The sequence below is a fragment of the Jaculus jaculus genome, chromosome 10 (genome assembly GCF_020740685.1).
Source record: "Jaculus jaculus isolate mJacJac1 chromosome 10, mJacJac1.mat.Y.cur, whole genome shotgun sequence".
In the NCBI taxonomy this organism is placed as follows: Eukaryota; Metazoa; Chordata; class Mammalia; order Rodentia; family Dipodidae; genus Jaculus; species Jaculus jaculus.
The window spans coordinates 110,657,285-110,675,905 of NC_059111.1; the positions used below are offsets into that span (position 1 = coordinate 110,657,285).

Below are 18,621 nucleotides of genomic sequence, written 5' to 3' on the forward strand. Positions count from 1 at the left end.
TTAAATTTATGTTATCATCAGCTAATAACACTTATGTATTTTTAAAGTATTTTTAAATTTATTTTTATTTATTTGAGACAGAGAGAGAATGGGCACACCAGGACCTCTAGCTACTGCAAGTGAACTCCAGACACATGAGTCACTATATGCATATGGCTTACTTGGGACCTGGAGAATCAAACCTGGGACCTTAGTCATCACAGGCAAGCGCCTTAACTGCTAAGCCCTCTCTCCAGCCCCACTTACATATTTTCTTTTTTGTAACTTCTTTTTTTAAGGTTTTTAAAAAAAATTTTATTTTTTATTTATTTGAGAGAGCAAGAGAGGGAGCCAGGCGTGATTGGCGCATGCCTTTAATCCCAGCACTTGGGAGGTAGAGGTAGGAGCATCACCATGAGTGTGAGGCTACCCTGAGACTACATAGTTAATTCCAGGTTAGCCTGGGCCAGAGTGAAACCATACCTCGAAAAACCAGAAAAAGAGAGAGAGAGAGGGAAAGAGGCAGACACACACACACACACACACACACACACAGAATGGGCACACCAGGGCCTCCAGCCACTGCAAACGAACTCCAGACACATGCGCCACTTTGTACATCTGGGGATGTACAAACTGGGGAATCAAACTGAGGTCCTTTTGCTTTGCAGGCAAGTGGCTTAACTGCTAAGCCATCTCTCCAGCCTCGAACGTATGTATTTTTTGAGGCAGGATATTACCCTCCCAGGCTGACCTGGAACTCACTGTGAGCTGAGGCTAGCTTTAAACTCAAGGCTATCAGCCTACTTTAGTCTCTTGAATACTGGGATTAAAGGCATTAGCCACCATGCTCAGCATAAAATACAAATTTTTAAGAAAAACAGCTACATTTTCTAAAATAGTTTAGTAACTTAGTGAAAATATAGGCTGGAGAGATGGCTTAGTGGTTAAGGCATTTGTCTTCAAAGCCTAAGGACCCAGGTTCGATTTCCCAGTACCTATATAGACCAGATGCACATGATAATACATGTGTCTGGAGTTGGTTTGCAGTGAGTAGAGGCTCTAGCAGGCCCATTCATTCTCTCTCTCTTCATCCTTACTTCCCTTCCTCCCTCGTTCCCTCCTTATCTCTGCTTGCAAATAAATAAAAACATTTAAAAAAAACTTAATTGAAAATGTGTTTTTACAAATCTCAAGTGGTCCAACCTAATAGAAGCTACCATTTCTTTGTTGGTCAGTCTAATGGCTGAGTTGTTTGAGGGCTTGAGAATACCCAGTTATCCTCAGACTGCAGTCTGAGTAAGTTGTTCCCTGCTTTTCACTCCCCTGGCAGTTTAGCTGTTGGTATTTAGGGAAATGATATAGCTGGACAGTATTGGCATCTGCTAACTCAGCTCTGTCTCTTCACTGTTTCTCTACCAATAATTTTATCTAAACCAAAGGTCAGAAGCTGACAGGTGAATTTTCAGAGAAAAACCAAATTTTATGAGAAAAAGCTTATGATCCCATAGGCAGAAATGCCATTTTTAATTAAAAGAAAAATCAGTAGGATTGTGGGAGAATATCAGGCATTCTGTTGCCATTTCAGCTTTGACTTTAGTGTGTCGCTGCCTGAAGTGCAGAGGAGAACGCTGGATGTAGCGGTGAAGAACAGTGGTGGCTTCCTGTCCAAAGACAAAGGGCTTCTTGGCAAAGTAGGTTTCAAAAATCCTTGTCTCATACACCCTCTAAAAATCAAACACATCAATGCAGTGCAGTTTACACCATGGCTGTGTGAGTGGAGAGGGGAAGCTTATTACTCTGTGATCGTGCATGTTTCTCAGCTTGCACTAATATATTAGTACAAAAGTAATTTTTATTATTTTCATGCATTTGTATTTTTGTCTTGTTACTCAAACTAATGCCAGGAATTTGTAGTTGAAGAAAGGCTGTTTTTTCTTAAGTTTTAAAGTTTTTGCTCAGTACCACAGGAAAACGAAACCATGAAGGAAAATATCCTCAAACAGCCCACCACCCCAACTAACCACAGTATTTTCTTTGACTTTAGCTCTCTGAATCTTCTACACTGTCCATATCACATGTAACTTTGGCATAGGGTTATATGCTCTATAACGGTGTGCAAAGGTTTCAGTTAAGGAAGAGAGCTTTGAATTATATGTCCCAGCTTATAAGCAGCAGCAGTGAAAAATCTGTATTAACTATGCTGCCTGCATTAGATTTTCTTGGCCCTGTGACAAACACCTGAAAGAGTCAATGTGAGGGAGAAAGATTTATTTTGCCTCATGGGTTTAGTCTGTTAATAGCTGGCTCCATTCTTTGTGGGCCAGTCATGAGTCAAGGCATCATGGTCAGGGAGTGTGTGGCAGAACAGAGCTGCTGCCATCATGGTGTCCAAGGAGCAGAGACTGCAAGGGAGCAACAACAAAGGTTAGCTTTCTAGGAACCCCTACTAGTGACTGACTTCCTCCCGGTTCCAATAATGACATGAGCCTTCGATCCATGTACTGGCCAAGCTGTTCACACAGGATCCTTTTGAGAGAGACTTAAAATCCAAACCACAATACTGCCATTAGTAGTGTAGTTGATTTTTCATAATAACTAAAGACTGTTGTAGACAAGAAGGATCTATTGGATATACTCAACCATATATGTTGAGAGCATTTTCAAAAGTGACATTTCCATTTTGCTAAATTAACACAAATCAGAGAGGTCAGACGAAATGGTGAAAGGTCGGAAAGGAATTACTGGCCACTTTCACAGTCCTTTCCTTTAAACCTACAGGTGCTAGTTGCTCTTGCCTCAGAAGAACTCTCCAAGGGCTGGACCCAGTGGTGAGTATCCTACACTGTTCTGCAGGCGGTGCCCAGAGAAGCCCGGTGTGCATTCAGCACCACCCAAGTCTGACCCATCTGTTGTGCTCTTCTGTGCTTTCTCAGGTATGACCTCACAGAAGATGGGACAAGGCCACAGATGATGACGTAGCCACGCTGGACGTGAGGAATCTTTCTTGATGTACCTTTCCCTCTCGACTTGGAACATACCTTCTTGCAGATGTACCAATGCTATTTTTATAATTTCAAGTATTGAGTTATATATACCTTAATAGTTTTATACAACTGTTGGCATTTTAGGAAAATTTGGCCAATATTATTGTTCAATTTTTATGTTGAGTTTCCTCTAGTGCTTTGCCAGGTTCTGCAATATGCAGGATTTAGTTGGTTCCTATGCACTCTTGTCAGCTGTACCTCCTGGGACTCACCACCTTGTCCTGAATCACTGAGGTACACTGTGCCATGAAAATAGACTGTTTTTTATAATGTCTACATGCTGGTATTGATTCTGAAGAAAATGGATCAAGGAATTACATGTTCTTCTAAAACATGTTAAATTCTGTGACAGATAATCGTTTTCATCTTTTCAGCAAAAAGTTATCTTAGGCCAGTTTTATGGTGTATCCTTTTAAAAGAGAAATGGAAAGATTATTAAATATTAGGATATTTTTGCCCATGGGAATTATAAATTATTCTCAATATGAACATTATCACAAATATGAAGATAAATTGAGACGTAAAATGAGTGACTTAGAAGGAAATACATTATATAACCAAGTAAAGAAAAACAGCAAGAGAATTATCAAAGTACATGAATCACAGTGTACCAATCTGAAAATTATTACATAAGGACTGTGATATTTGTAATTTCTTTTTGTAACTGATTCATGAAACAATGCAAGAATGCATACCTCTGGGAATGGAACCTCACGTCTTAAGGCAAGCACATGGGAAGCTGAAACAGGAAAACTGAGAATTAGAGGCTAACCTGAAAAGAAAAAAGAATTGGATACTTTATATTTTGACCAAAGCATAGAAATAGACTTCCAGTGTTAGGAGGTAAGCTGTTGTCCCAAGTTGGCCAAGTACACAGGGAGTTGTGCCCAGAACTGACAGCTGTTCACTTGCTTTTGGTATGCGAACCTGGCTCTGCATCACACACAGGACACCTGAGCTGGAGTTTGTTGTACTTCTGCTGACTACTGGGGTTACTACAGGATCCCCCCAGCTCCAGCACAGCAGCTGTCAGTCTCATCCATCGTCTGGGTTTCCCTTTTTTGTGCTATGTCAGTCCTTACTGTTGGGATTTGTTATACGGTTTTTATTTTAGAATCCTCTTTTCTTTTTAGATTATGAAAAGCATGTTTTATATATTTAAGAGTCCCTCAAAATCTCTTGTGAGGTGAGGCTATATAGCAATGTTATAAGCTATGCATGTCTGTAATTAACAAAGTATGCATAAATGAAGAAAGATTTTTCAATGTATATTTTAAGATTCAGGATAAAAAGGGCTTCATTTGTTATGAGAACATTTAGAACTATGTATACTTATACCAGGAAATACAGCTTTGTAATCAAAATTGGAAACCTTCCATGCACATGCTTCATGGGACTAAACAACCTATGCTCATGTGACCAAACATACCAAAGTGCCTATGGCGAATACTGAGTGTAATTTTTATCTGCTCCTCCTGTCTCGCAGATTAAAGTGTGCCTCAGTTTGAAATTTGTACCATGATGTATTGTAATAGTGTCTGAATCTTCACAGCACATCGCAGGTAATCATAGGACCATTGTAATCTCACTCTCCTGTCAATTGAGACCTTCCTCTGAAACCTCTTTATAAGTTGATTCTCATTAGCATACCAGAGTGGTTATTCTGGGAGGAAGTTTATGAGTATGTCACACATGTGGTCTTATATGCACACAAAACATTTAACTTTGGCATTTGGTACCAAGAGAAAGATAGGTGATGTCTTATTCAGTATAATTGTATATCCATGATATTAGATTTTTTTTGAAGTTGTTTTAAATTAGATTTGTTGAAGAACTTCTGTCATAATCTATAAAGAAAAAGAATTAGTCATTGAAATTTTATCCTGTTGGTGATTTTTACCAACCTAAACATTAGGTTTTCTATCCATATGCTTAACCTGTTCTATATGCATTTTACTTAATGGCATGCTTATCTTAAGCAGTTAGGCATACTGATACAGTTAAGGAAGGGTATAGTTTACAGGAGGCCAGTGTAGCAGCTCAACGTGGTGCCCTCTGCTGCAGTGAGGTCACCAGAGCTGGCACCAAGGAGTTCAGACACAAGTTCCATATCTGTAAGATCTGAGGCCTCTGGTAGCAGCCTCCTCTCTGGAAAGGAAGAAGGAAAAGGAAGGGAGGATCTGAGAGCTGTGAGTCAACATCACGGCCACTTGCACACTCCAGATGGAAGGCACCTTAAGTTCTTGAAATATCTTTTAGTTTTCAGGAATCAGCTCATCTAGGAAAAGAACTTTTAAGTTTTCTACTTTAAACCAAACCAATGGAGGGAGAATTGGATATATTTGAAGTACAGCTCTGCGCTAGTTCATACATGTGGTTGCTTAATCTGTGCCTTAAAGTACAAAGGTGTTTTCAAGTTTCAGATGAAAACAGAAGCAGCCTTGTAGCTATATTTATCAGTTTATATTTTGCACTCTAGAATTCCTCTACAAATGGTCCTTATGCGGGTCAGTCTTTGAGAGAGCTGGGGATTAGTTTGAGAACCTGGGTTGCTGCACACATAATCTTTGGTTTTCACGTTGACTGGTCCTAGCTGAATTACCTACTGTGGGAGAGGACAACAAAGGGATTTTTTAATCATAGAATATCCTTTTTGCTTAACTAATTTTACATGACAGTGCATGTATTTATTCAATAAAACCTTTATGTTAGTTCACTTGTAATGTTTTGTGTTTGTCTTTTGAAATGAAATTTTTAGTGTAGAACCAGATAAAAGTTGATATATTGTACAGTTACCTTCTTGTTGCTGGGACAAATACCTAATAAAAATCGGCTTAAGGGAGGAAGGGTTTAATATTAGCTTACAATTCCAGGTTACAGTCCATCATGGTGGGAAAAGCATGAAACCAGGAGATGAAGCAAGCAGATACAAGGAGGGAGCAGCTCCAGGGAGATTCATGGAGGGGTGAGCCCATCCGGAAGAAGGCACCGAGTAGACATGTACAGAAACCAGTTGTAATGCAAAGCAGAGCAGGGCTAAACAGAGCTCTTTGTGCTAGTCACAGGGTGCTTATATAGGGAGTGTATGCGCAGGTATATTCCATAAAGTTATCTCATTGGCATGTGCACATACAGATGCATTGTATACAATAATCTTGTCTGCATAGGGGTGCTGAATCATAGTTATTGAATAAACTTTGGCCATTTTGTATGCTTGGCTGGAAATCATGCCTGTTAAAGATATATGCCCCTATATTCCACCCTCTAGGCTTTACAGTATGAATGTACATACTTTTTATATTTTTTATTTTGTCTATTTATTTATGTGACAGAGAATGAGGGAGAGAGAGAATGAGTGCGTCAGGGCCTCCAGCCACTGCAAATGAACTCCAGATGTGTATGCCCCCTTATGCATCTGGCTAACGTGGTTCCTGGGGAATTGAACCTGGGTCCTTTGGCTTTGCAGGCAAATGCCTTAACCACTAAGCCATTACTCCGGCCCAACACACTTTTTGCCCAGAGAGCTGAGCCTTGTGCCTGTAAACCACAGCAGCAATATAAAGAACAGCAGCCCATTAAGATAGCTGCAATTAAATTCAAACTTAAAGGGTCCATTGCCTGGTAGGTCTCAGGTATGCCCATCAAGATGTAAGGGGATCTTCAGTAAGTTTTGGAATTGAATCAGCTTCCTTATTCATTTCTTGTAATGCCTGTGCAACATCCTGTACATGATCTAGGATATACACATGGCATTCTGCACGTAAGAGGGCACAGGTCCCCCTTTGGGCAGCAGCAAGCAAATCTAAGATCATTCTATTCTGTAAACACCACAGTCCTCATCTGGGTTATCTCATCTAACATAAAATCAAGTACATACCAAGTTATATTCAGTGGTGATGAGAGAGTACTTAGGTTTCAGCCAGGTATGTATGGACATTCCCAAGTATGTTGTTCTGTCCATATAGCAGGGAGGTAATGCCATCCAAATCTACCACATACCCAAATACACTCTAGGGGAAGAAAGTTGGTGGGTTTAATGCCTATTAGTGTGTGGCCATCCCACATATATTCTTTCTATTCTGTATCATAACATTACAGAATGTTGCGGGTATCCAACCCACTTCCTTATGAGAAATATCCATATGTTGCTGTTCAACACACATGGGACCATGTTTGCCAACCATACATAAACACTTTCTATCCATCCTCAACCACTATACATGTCTATATCCAGTGGGGAGGGGTACTGTCATGGTTCTTCTGTAGGAGAGCTTCAATCTGCAGACTCTGTTAATCTTATCCTGAACCAGAAGAATGATTCACATTCCACTGATGCAAAGCAGTTCCGTTGTCAGAGTGGCTGGGACTGTGCCATGCCAGTCCTCCTACCGCATGAGAGGGTAGCTCTGTACAAATCCAGCACCCAGTCACATTGTGGATCTGTGTGAAGTGTGATCCCAAAAGGCTAAAGAGCCTGAGCTAGCCTGGTCAGAAAGAGAATGGTTAAGGATACCACTAAAGGTAAATCTATGCCATCAGACAGTATGCATACCACCTGTTTGTCTTGTGACAGAATGGTTGTAGGAATAGCTGCTCATCCAGGCCAATGCCACTATACCTTTTCCCCTTGTATTATAGCAATAGAGGGTGACTCCTCCACCTCTGCTGGCAGGGTAAGTATTGGCCAAGCACAAACTACCACACTGGTTTAGAAAAGCAGAACTGGGGCTGGAGAAATGGCTTAGCAGTTAAGGCACTTGCCTGTGAAGCCTAAGGGCTCAAGTTCGATTCCCCAGAGCCCACATAAGCCAGATGTACCAGTTGGCACATGTGCCTGGAGTTCGTTTGCAGTAGCTGGAAGCACTGGGGCACCCATTCTCTCTATATATCTGCCTCTCTCTTTCTGTCTCCCTCCCTCTCTCAAATAAGTAAAATATTTTTGCTTTACAAGTTTGAAAGGCCCCAGTATGCTGAAACCCTCTGATGCTCCAATATCCCAGGTTTATGGAACACCACACCTGCTGAGATTATTTGTGAGAATTGGGGCAAGGTTAGCCTGTACACCCCTTGATGAGAAAAGCCTTGCATTATTATTGGGCTATTTGCATGATTTCCTTAAATATCTTGCAATGAATTCAACATCTCTGTTTACATCAGTGATTATAAAGTTGCTTCTGTTGATTATCATTGCAAAGCCCTGTGAGGGTCCCCTGACCACTCATTGTTACGTCTGCTGTTTGTAAACACTTCTGTCTTAGTTTTCTCATTGTATAATGGATGTTCTTTAAAATTGTCAATATATAACAGGGCTTATGTTCCAGTTTGTTTTCTGTTCTGTTAACAGAAAATACAGGGGAGTATAAAGCTTTCTCATTTCAAAGTTGCTACCAGTATATGCAGTAATTAGGCAAAGAAGAAACATTCACTAGAACATTTTATTGCCTAGTTGACAACATTGCTTGAATGCTGGTGGTTTACCCCCTTGACACTACATGATTTTCTAATATGTGTTAATGCTATGTGATGAAACACCCTGATACCTAGTGCCAAAGGTTCAACTTAATGAAGACCCATGCATTTGTGCTCCTTTTTTTTAAAAAAAAAAGTTTTTTTGTTGGGCTGGAGAGATGGCTTAGCGGTTAAACGCTTGCCTATGAAGCCTAAGGACCCCGGTTCGAGGCTTGGTTCCCCAGGACCCACATTAGCCAGATGCACAAGGGGATGCATGCGTCTGGAGTTCGTTTGCAGTGGCTGGAAGCCCTGGCGCGCCCATTCTCTCTCTCTCTCTCTCTCTCTCTCTCTCTCTCTCTCTCTGTCTGCCTGCCTCCCTCCCTCTCTCTCTCTCTCTCTGTCACTCTTAAATAAATAAAAATGAACAAAAAAATTATTTAAAGTTTTTGTTGTTGTTGTTCATTTTTATTTATTTGAGAGCAACAGAGAGAGAAAGAGGGAAAGGGGGAGAGAGAATGGGCGCACCAGGGCCTCCAGCCACTACAAATGAACTCCGGATGCGTGTGCCTCCTTGTGCATCTGGCTAACGTGGGTCCTGGGGAGTCGAGCCTCAAACCGGGGTCCTTAGGCTTCACAGGCAAGTGCTTAACCGCTAAGCCATCTCTCCAGCCTGCTCCTTTTTTTTTTTTTTTTTTTTATGGTGCTTGTGGTAAAACGGCCCATCCTCTGCAAATTCATCTATGTTGTTACTTAGGCATTTTATCTTTGCTCAAATTGTTGAAGGATGGTGGTTTATTTCCTGGTTTTTGTATTTGAGTCTAATGCCTGTTCTACACTTCATCTTAGCCAAAAGGCCGAGAAGCGATAATGCCTGTTCTAAATGATAGAGGTAATGTATTATTGTGTAGCCACAGTTTTCTGAAAATTTGACATTTTAGGAATTGTATTTCAGATCTTAACTAAAACTTGTTTCTAAATTTTAAAGCACACACACACACAAAGGAAGGAAGCTATGAAATAAGGAACCTAAGCTTTGAGGGGGAAAAAAGCAGAACTGGTCATTGGTAACTGCAGTCACTTTTGTTGGCCGTGTAGTACTATTGGAGCGTAAGGATACATTATGAACTAGTCGTGCCCCATGGCTCTACTAAAACGGCCCATGGTCCAGACACTATGGCCAGAGTCCCCCAGGCCAATATGAGTTGCTTACCAGGACTCAGAGCATGATGGCAAATATTAACTGGTTTTGTTCTACCTGCTGTAAAGAGACTTTAAACCAGTAGCAGAGGGCAGGGGACCACCATGGTCCACCTTCCAGGCAGAGAGGAGTTCCAGAGCTCCTTTTACACATCAAGGATTATATTGTGGTAAGCAGTACGGCTGCTTGTGCTTACACACCAGGGACATTGCTGCAGAGCTAATCTTAATCCTCAGTGGTGAGCTGGGGTCTCCATCTTCGTGCAACATGTTGTGGTCTTAATTCCAGCATACCCAAGTTTCTTGGGTAACCAGTGTCCTATACTACTTGAGGGTTGAATACCTACGACCCATACCTGTGCCAGAATGCCTGCTATATTATTACCAAGGGACAGATTAGGTTTGGGCCCTGAAATGTGATAAATGGAAGAGCACTTCTGTCTCCCATAATTCCTGCCACATATCTTTCCTGCGCAGGGTCATCTCCTTACCTCCCTGGTTGTAGTCAGCTTTACATCGCTGGGATGAACATATAAGCCAGCACAATTTATAGAAGGAAGAGTTTTATTTGAAACTTCCAGCTTCCAGGGGAAGCTCCATAATGGCCCCCCTTCAAGCTTCTCTTCTGTGGCCGAGACAAACAATGATGCTCTGCTGCAGGAAGGCATCCTTCTCGACTGCCACCTGCTTTGTTGTCAGTGTCAACAGCTGCTCTCGCAAATCTTGACCATCTCTGCACTTGATACAGTCAGAACTTACTTATTGTATAATAATGCATGTTATTATTGCATACTTCTTTTTTAGCACCTCTGTACTTTACTGGGGAAAAAGCAGTCAATAGTTTTCTCATATCTCTAAAATGTGCCTATAGGAGAGAAGATAAGTCACAGGTCCAATATAGCAGAATTTCTGAGGGATTTTTATTTTATGGTGATCCTCCTCCTCCAGCCTCCTGAGTACTGGGACTAAAGGTGTGCACCGCCACACTTGGCTCCAGAATTTCTTAACAGTGAAATGAGGCTATTCTTACTTTAAAATTAATTAATTAATAAAGTTTATGGGCTTTCCCATTTCTAGGAACCCTGTTCCTGCCTTCTTTTGGGCAGGAGCTCTGTATTCTTTCTTTCTCTTGTGTTTTAAAAGACCCCAATCTGGCTGTGTAGGTGAGATTTTCTATTTCCAGAACTCCATTTTGCCTTTTTTTGGGCAGTAGATCTGCATTCCTTCTTTCATTTAAGTTCTATCTATAATCCTCATAATAAAATCTAAAGTTCAAGAATCATAAAAACTAAAATGTAAAATACCTAAGTTTCTGTAGTTCCACTGAATATACATAGGTATGGATTTATGTTAATTCTTGCCTTAGAGTATGCTCAGTTTGGGGCAATATTCAGTTGGAATTTTATTGTATATTTCTTTTTTAGCACTTCTATACTTTGTTGTTCCTGAACTTCTAGTGTAGTATGTTGGATTCTGGACTTATTTTCCACATCATTAAATGCTGTATCATTCATTCATTTTCGTGTGTGTTTGTGTATGTGTGTGTGTGTGTGTGTGCGTGTGTATACATACATACATACATACATACATACATACATATATATAATTCTGTGCTTTGGGTTCCAGAATATTAATTTATCCTATTTTCTCCTTGCAGAATTTATTTCAACCTTTGGTTTTGTGACTGAATTTTTTATTTTCAAAATTCATAATTTAAAAACCAAAAACAGAAAAAAAAATCATAATTGTTTCCTAGCTACCTATTTTTGATGTATTTATTCTTGATCTTGATTGATAATCTCTTTCCTTTTATAAGTGGTACTTAAGAGTCTTTTATCTCTTACACTATCCCAAAGATAAGTATTAAATGGCCTGTCCAAGAACTCTAGTACATATGGCTAGTAATCTTACCTGTTTTTTCTGGCATGGTGTTTGCTTATGTACCTGTGGAACAGAAGCTCCTGCTTCTCTTCTTCTCTCCCCTTCCTTCTCTCCATATTCGTTTTTGTCCTCCCCGCCAGTGTGTGTGTACACACATACATTAAACCTCTGTCCATGTCTAGAGCTAAGTCTTTTTAAAGACCTTTCAAGAATCTATTCCTTGGTGGTATCTGAGGCATTATGTAGTAACTCCTGTGGCCAAACAAGGGGGTTATGGTTGTTGGCTATTCAGGAACCTATCTTAGTTGTTTATAGGCACAGGAGATGACATTTCCAGCTTCTAGGCAAGGAGGTTCATCTTGTTTCGTAATCTATACACCCAGCTAGCTGCTGCAAAAGGCAGAGCCATGGGTACCTGGCATGGCCTTAAGACATTTTCTGATAGACATTAGGAGCAAGATAGGCTTCTTTTGCAGGTAGTTTGTTAGGGACACAGTCCTAATAAAAAAAAAAAAAAATTGCACACCTGCCATGGTGAGACTAGAAGGGGACTTTAGTGTGACCTAAGATGGCTATCAGGAACAGCTTTCTGATTCTTCCTCCTTGGAAGTTTTCCTGTCCCCCCACCATGGGCTCTTTCTAAGTCTGTGCTCTTCTCCCTGAACTATCAACCAATCAAGGTCCTGCATATACTTTTAGACTTAGCCAATGAAGCTCATCCCAAATGGATGCCTAATTTACATTTCCAAAGTTGTAAGAAAACCTGGTTCAAGTTGCCAGGTGGATTTACTGCTTGGGATCTCTCCCAGTTTGGGAGCTTTTCTGCTTTATTTTACTAAAATAAATCACAACTTGCCCTCTTGTATGTGTGTACACTTGTCAGTTCTTTTCTAGTCATAAGTCACGAGCTAAAGTGGCTGGCAGTCTTCACTCCTAAGCTATTCCTGTAGTAAGCTCAAAGAAATTTTGTCACTCAGAACTGGTAACCATTCCACCTGGTCTTGAGAGTGTTCTCCACATTGAAAGATACAAACAACTATCGCCAGCTTTATCAAAAGCAGTTGGTCAACTCACCAAAGAAGGAATGGAGAGGTTCATCAGACTCCCACCTGAGTTTTTCTGGAGCCTCCTGAATACAATAATGCATGACCTCAGGGGCAATAGAGTATAAGGAGGGTAAAAGATTCAGGGCTGATGAGCTCCATCTCAGGTGGTTTCTTTGGAGTCTTCATGCTCTGTAAGTAAGCCCTCACCCCGGGACTGAGGGAGGAGCATTCCTGGGAGTAACCATAATATAGTGAGCCCCACTGAAGTGCTGCTGTGTGCTCCTATGCTTTTGGACAAAGAGCTTCTGGAAATGGCCACGGAGTTGGATCAGACTTCTCAGTGGTGCACCTGCCGTGGGGTCCTCATGCCCTGTAAGTAAGCCCTTATCCTGAGACTGAGGGAGGAGCATCTTGGCACAGGAAGCCCCATCACAGTGGCCACTTTGGGGGCTCCACATTCCTGTAAACAACCCCTCTCCATGCTCTGTACTCACTGGTTCACTGAACTGGTACTGGCATAATAGTGCGTTGGCCTGCCATCTTTGCCCTATTTGGAGTGAAGATGTGTGTTTCCATTGCCCCAGTGGAGAAGTTTCCCATGACAGCATGGTGGTGCACACCTATAATATCAGCGTTTTCCAGACATAAAACTCTCCCTAAGAGCATCTAGTCAAAGTTAGAGCCCTGTTGAGAGTGGGTGCAGTTAGGGTGTGACGACCCCTGAAGGTTGAAAAAGGCAGGAAAAGTCTGCACTTGTTAGAAATCAAAGATGATCTGACTTCTTATCTCTTAACTAGTTCCAAAGAACTGTTTTTTCCACAAACAACCAGGACCCCTGCTGGGAGAAAGGTCTTTCATAGGATTTAAATATTGTGGTTGGTCAAGTTCAGCCCCTGGAACTTGGTGTCAGGGCTTACCTCTTCCAGAGAAAGCCCCTAGCACTAAACAACCAGCTGTCCCTCTGGTTCACCGGATCCAGAAGACAGCCCACCACCATAAGGTTATAAATACCTTTGTGTGGGGGCGGACAGACTCTGCCCACTTGGGAACTTCCAGTTGTGGGTGAGTTTTCCCTCGGCTGGGCCTGGGCTGGCTCAGCCTGGGCCCAGGTCCAGGCCCATGTCCAGCTGGGAGGGCTCCCTAGTCCTTACTCTCCACATGGGCTCCTTTACCCCCTTCAGCTCCCACATGGCAGGAGCTCCTTGAACTTTTTCTCTTTCCACCGTTTTTCCAGGCCCTCCACATGGGATCTCTAGCCACGTGGGTGCCTTTCCTTGGCTCAGTACTTCCCTCAATAAATATAATAATTTACACTGGGCATGATGGTGTATGCCTTTAATCCTAGCACTTTGGAGGCTGAGGTAGGAAGATCACCATGAGTTCAAGGGTACTCTGGGACGACATAGTGAGTCTAGGTCAGCCTGTGCTAGAGCAAGACTACCTCAAACAACCAAACATAAATAAATAAAGTAATTTAATCATTATCCTTCTTAGCCATCTTTTTTATTCAGTTCTTGGATTAAAATTAGAAATGAATCTAGGGTTTGAGGTTCAGGGAGTGTCGTTACACTGTGAAGCGATATTAAATAGTATATGAGCACTGTGACTGTGGAGGTTTGGATCAGATGTCCCCAGTAAACTTGTGTGTTCTGAAAGCTTTGTCCCCAGCCAGTGACAATTTGTGAGTTGGAACCTTGCTGGAGGAGGTGTGTTGCTGGAGGCAAGCTTTGGAGTGTTATAATCAGTTCCCCTTGCCGGAGCAGCTCCTTGTCTTGGGGCTGTTGGCCAAGAGCTGATGTCCAGCCTCTGCCATTTTTTCCATGCCATCATGAAGCTTCTCCTCAAGACTATAAGCCAAATTAAAGTTTTTTTTTCCATCAGCTGCTTTTGGTCACGTGCTTTGTCTCATCAACAAGAAGGTAATTATAACAGAATATTAATCCTGGGTCTTTATTATAAACAACCCTTCAATGTTCCTTTTTCCTTTAAATAAGCTAAGATCTTAAGAGGGTCAGAGTGATTAGGCTCCTTTTTAAACAATATTGTATTTGTTTTTTAATTTTAATTTTAATTTTTGGTTTTTCCAGGTAGGGTCTCACTCTTGCCCAGGCTGACCCGGAATTTACTATGGAATCTCAGGGTGGCCTCGAACTCACGGTGATCCTCCTGCCTCTGCCTCCCGAGTGCTGGGATTAAAGGCGTGCGCCATCACGCCCGGCTTGTTTATTTATTTGAAAGAGAGAGAAGGTGTACCAGGGCCTCTTGCTGCTGCAAGTTAACTCCAGACACTTTGTGCGTCTGGCTTATGTGGGTACTGAGAATTGAACCAGGGCCAGTAGGTCTTACGTACAAGCATTCTTAACTGCTGAGCCACTCCCCAGCCTGTGATTATACTTATTGATAGCTGTTAGACTCTTTGCTGGGTTCTAGCTGCCTTGAACAAAAGACTGTCAAACATGCAGCCAGCCACCTCGCTGCTTTGAACAGTCCATGGATGACTTAAGGAAGCTACAATGCTGTTGCAGCTGCTAGTTGCAGAAGCACAACTCCAGCAGCACCCAAAGGTGCTCAACCATAGCTGTTGCTTGTGCTGGACCATCACAAGTGTCAGAGAACTCTTGGTCATCTCCATCCAGGCTGGTACAGGGAGTACTTCCCCTAGTGGCCAGTCAGAAAAGTCTGTGACTGGTACACATACAGTCCTTTATTTGTACCAATTTCTGATGTTCAGATATCAGACACTCCTAAGATGTGCTTCCTATAAGGGGCAGAAAAGGGACTGTGTTTAGTTAAAAAGAAAAGTCACAAAGAGAACACTGGTGCCTACGGGCTGCATTGAGCAGGGGTTGTGGGTAGACTTCCTCAGATGTGAGTGTCACGACACTTGAGGGAACAAGACATGTTCTCTGAAATTTCATCCCTGCTGCAGATTTCCTCCTTCAGCTCACCAAGCGACTCTTCCAAGGCCACCGCTCAACTGCCAAAACCAGAAACTCCCATTCTTCCACCTGTGCAGGCTAGTGTAGTGTTAGGAACTATCCTATAGGGAAGATGCATGATAACTGAACAACACAATTAATACATAATTAGGAATTCTAAATGCTTTGCTGAAGTCCAAGATTCTCAGTGTACAGATAGGGTGAACAAGCCTGAAATCTGGAGATCTGGTATCTGGAAGAAAGACTTGGCTGGGCTCCGGGGGGCAAAAGAGATCCATCCGGGGAAGAGGTTGCAGAGTGTCTGTGTGGAGTGCGACTTGCTGAGCCCTGAAGAAGGAGAAGCCTGCAAGACCTGAAGGGACTTGACAGTGACAGAGCGGTACCGGTAGAGAACGTGGGGCCATAAGGCCTGAGCTGAACTAGCAGGAGTCCTTTGCCAGTCATCAGGGAGAGAGTTGCTCCTTGCAACTCTTGCAGGTGTTAGCAATGTCAAGATCATGGAAAACAACTTGATACAGGTGTATCACCATGATAGGGATATGGTCTGAATGTTCTCCAAGGGCTCCTGTGCTGAAATCTAACACCCATCATGAGGAATTAGAAAGTGGGGAGGTGATTAGGACTACAGAAAGTCACGGGATGGAGCTCTAGGGTTGAGTCCTGATGGCTTTAAAGAAGAGTGAAGGACCAAAAGAGAAACACAGATGTCTGTGCACATACTCCTTGCCTCTTGACACAGGATGTCCTGTGCTGTGTCAGGATTCTGTCAGCAAGAAACAATCATTAGAAGCAGACCCTTGCCAGGCGTGGTGGTGTATATTTAATCCTAGCACTCAGGAGGCGACAGAGATAGGATCATCCTGAGTTCGAGGCTACCCTGATAGTACATAGTTCCAGATCAACCTGGGCTAGAATAAAACCCTACCTCAGGGGAAAAAAAAAAAGTTGAAAAGAAGGTCCCTGGATAGGGTGGGATAAAGCCTAACCTTTAAAATTTTTGCCTCTGGCCTGTGACTCCCAGTACCAGAAATTGGTGATCACAGAGACGCTAAGAGGTCTCTAAAACAAGACAGTTGTCCATCAAGGCCCTTGATTACCCACCTGAGGCTAAAGGTAAGCCTATTGCTGAAGACACCACATATTGACACAGAATATCAAGAGATTCAGCTGGAATCTGGAAAGGAGCCAGTTCCCAGATGGTTAGCCCATTTAATGCTAGAAAGCACTACATGGTCCAGGCTGACCTGGAATTAACTCTGTCATCTCAGGGTGGCCTTGAACTCATGGCAATCCTCCAACCTCTGCCTCCCAAGTGCTGGGATTAAAGGCATGTGCCACCATGCCTGGCATTTTTTCTTTTTTTTTTTTTTTTGGTTTAACCAATGACTTTCTGATTGGCTAAGAGACCCACTCTTGGAAAGGACCCCATATCTGGAACAGGGATTCTGATCCTATGGAGACAAAGAGCATGCTCTCTAATGACAAGCTCCTACTAGTCTTTGGCTAAAAGAGGGCTACACCCATCAAAATCTCCCTAAATTAATAATGCTTATCCCATTTAATCTATGCTGACTTCAGTCCCCACTGGAGAATCCGTTTTTCTTTTTCAGAAGGTAGAAAGACCTGAGGAGATGAGCCATCCCTCACACTTCAGCTAAGGCCCAGGTGAAACTACAGAGGAATTGAGGAGACCAGCAAGAGTACTGCTTCTATGATAAGCCTGACAGTGCCAGAGTGAAGGAGACAGGCACTGAGGATACTCAACACTTACCAAAGCAGAAACCTAGAGGCTCCTAAGAGTTCATCACTGAAGTAAACTTAAAGTGGATTTTTTTTTTAATCCCTTAAAAGACTAAAAGAAAGTAGAGCCCATTGTTAAGACAGCCAAGTGCTCTAGGATGGAAACAGTTCAACCCATTACCCTGGTTTGCGGGCTGATACATTGGTCACTGCTTTGTGCCTCTTCTGTAGCCAACTGAAGCAAGAAGTGAGGCTGAAGTTTCAAGATAAGACTTTGAGGTGAGCATCTGTGTTATTTGATGTGCAAATAAAGAGGAAATGAGTCAAGAACACAGGAAAAAGCAACTATCTCTTAAGCCTATACTCATGTCTTAGGTGTGCAGTGTTCTTTCCTTTTTTAAAAATGTTTATTTTTATTTATTCATTTATTAGAGAGAGAGAATGGCCTGTCAGGGCCTCTAGCCACTGCAAACCAACTCCAGATGTATGTGCCACCTTGTGCATCTGGCTTACATGGGACCTGGAGAATTGAACCTGGATCCTTAGGCTTCACAGGCAAGCACCTAAACCGCTAAGCCATCTCTCCAGCCTGCAGTGTTCTTTTCCTAAGTGTTCCTTTCTCATAATGCCCATGTGTAAATCTATGTTAATTTTTTTCTTCATCAATTGTAAGTAAAAACTTCAAAAAACAAACAAACCAAAACAAACAGGGTTGGGGACATGGCTTGGTTGGTAAATGTGCTGTCTGGGGACCAGTAATGGAACTTTAATGAGTCATCACCCTTGTTGGAGTGGAACACATTGCTGATACAGCTACCTGAGTTATGTATACTCCTGTAAGTAGCCCTTTACCTGAGCGGGAGTCGGGTAGCTGTTCTAGGAATTTAGGATGATTCCTGAAAGTATCCTGGCAGTCTGTACTTGCTACAGATCAAAGAATGATCTGGATTCTATTTTTTTTTAATTTTTTTTGGTTTATTTTTATTTATTTGAGAGCGACATACAGAGAAACAGGCAGAGAGAGAGAGAAAATGGGCACACCAGGGCTTCCAGCCACTGCAGATGAATTCCAGATGCGTGCGCCCCCTTGTGCATCTGGCTAACGTGGGTCCTGGAGAATAGGCAAGCGCTTAACCACTTAACTGCTAAGCCATCTCTCCAGCCTTGATCTGGATTCTTATCTCTTACCTAGATCTGTTTTCTACAAACAACCTGGGCCCCTCCCAGGAGGGAGGTCTCGCCTAGGATTTAAATGTAGCCCTAACATTATGGTTGGTCAAAGTTCAGCCTCCAGAATTTGGTGTCATGGGTAGCCTCTTCCTGAGACAGCCCATAGCCCAA

At 42.3% G+C, this 18,621-nt stretch overlaps 1 protein-coding gene across 2 annotated transcripts in view; it reads left to right on the plus strand.

Annotated features, from left to right (window-relative positions):
• The window catches only part of Esyt2 (extended synaptotagmin 2), a 99,088-nt gene extending 93,339 nt beyond the window's left edge, over nucleotides 1-5,749 (plus strand). For both annotated transcript variants that reach the window (XM_004672029.3, XM_045160298.1), the window contains exons 20-22: nucleotides 1,568-1,673; nucleotides 2,761-2,810; nucleotides 2,916-5,749. In XM_004672029.3, the coding sequence (XP_004672086.1) occupies nucleotides 1,568-1,673; nucleotides 2,761-2,810; nucleotides 2,916-2,961 (202 nt within the window). In that variant the 3' untranslated portion in view covers nucleotides 2,962-5,749. The remainder of the gene's footprint in view (nucleotides 1-1,567; nucleotides 1,674-2,760; nucleotides 2,811-2,915) is intronic.
• The last annotated feature ends 12,872 nt before the right edge of the window (nucleotides 5,750-18,621 follow it).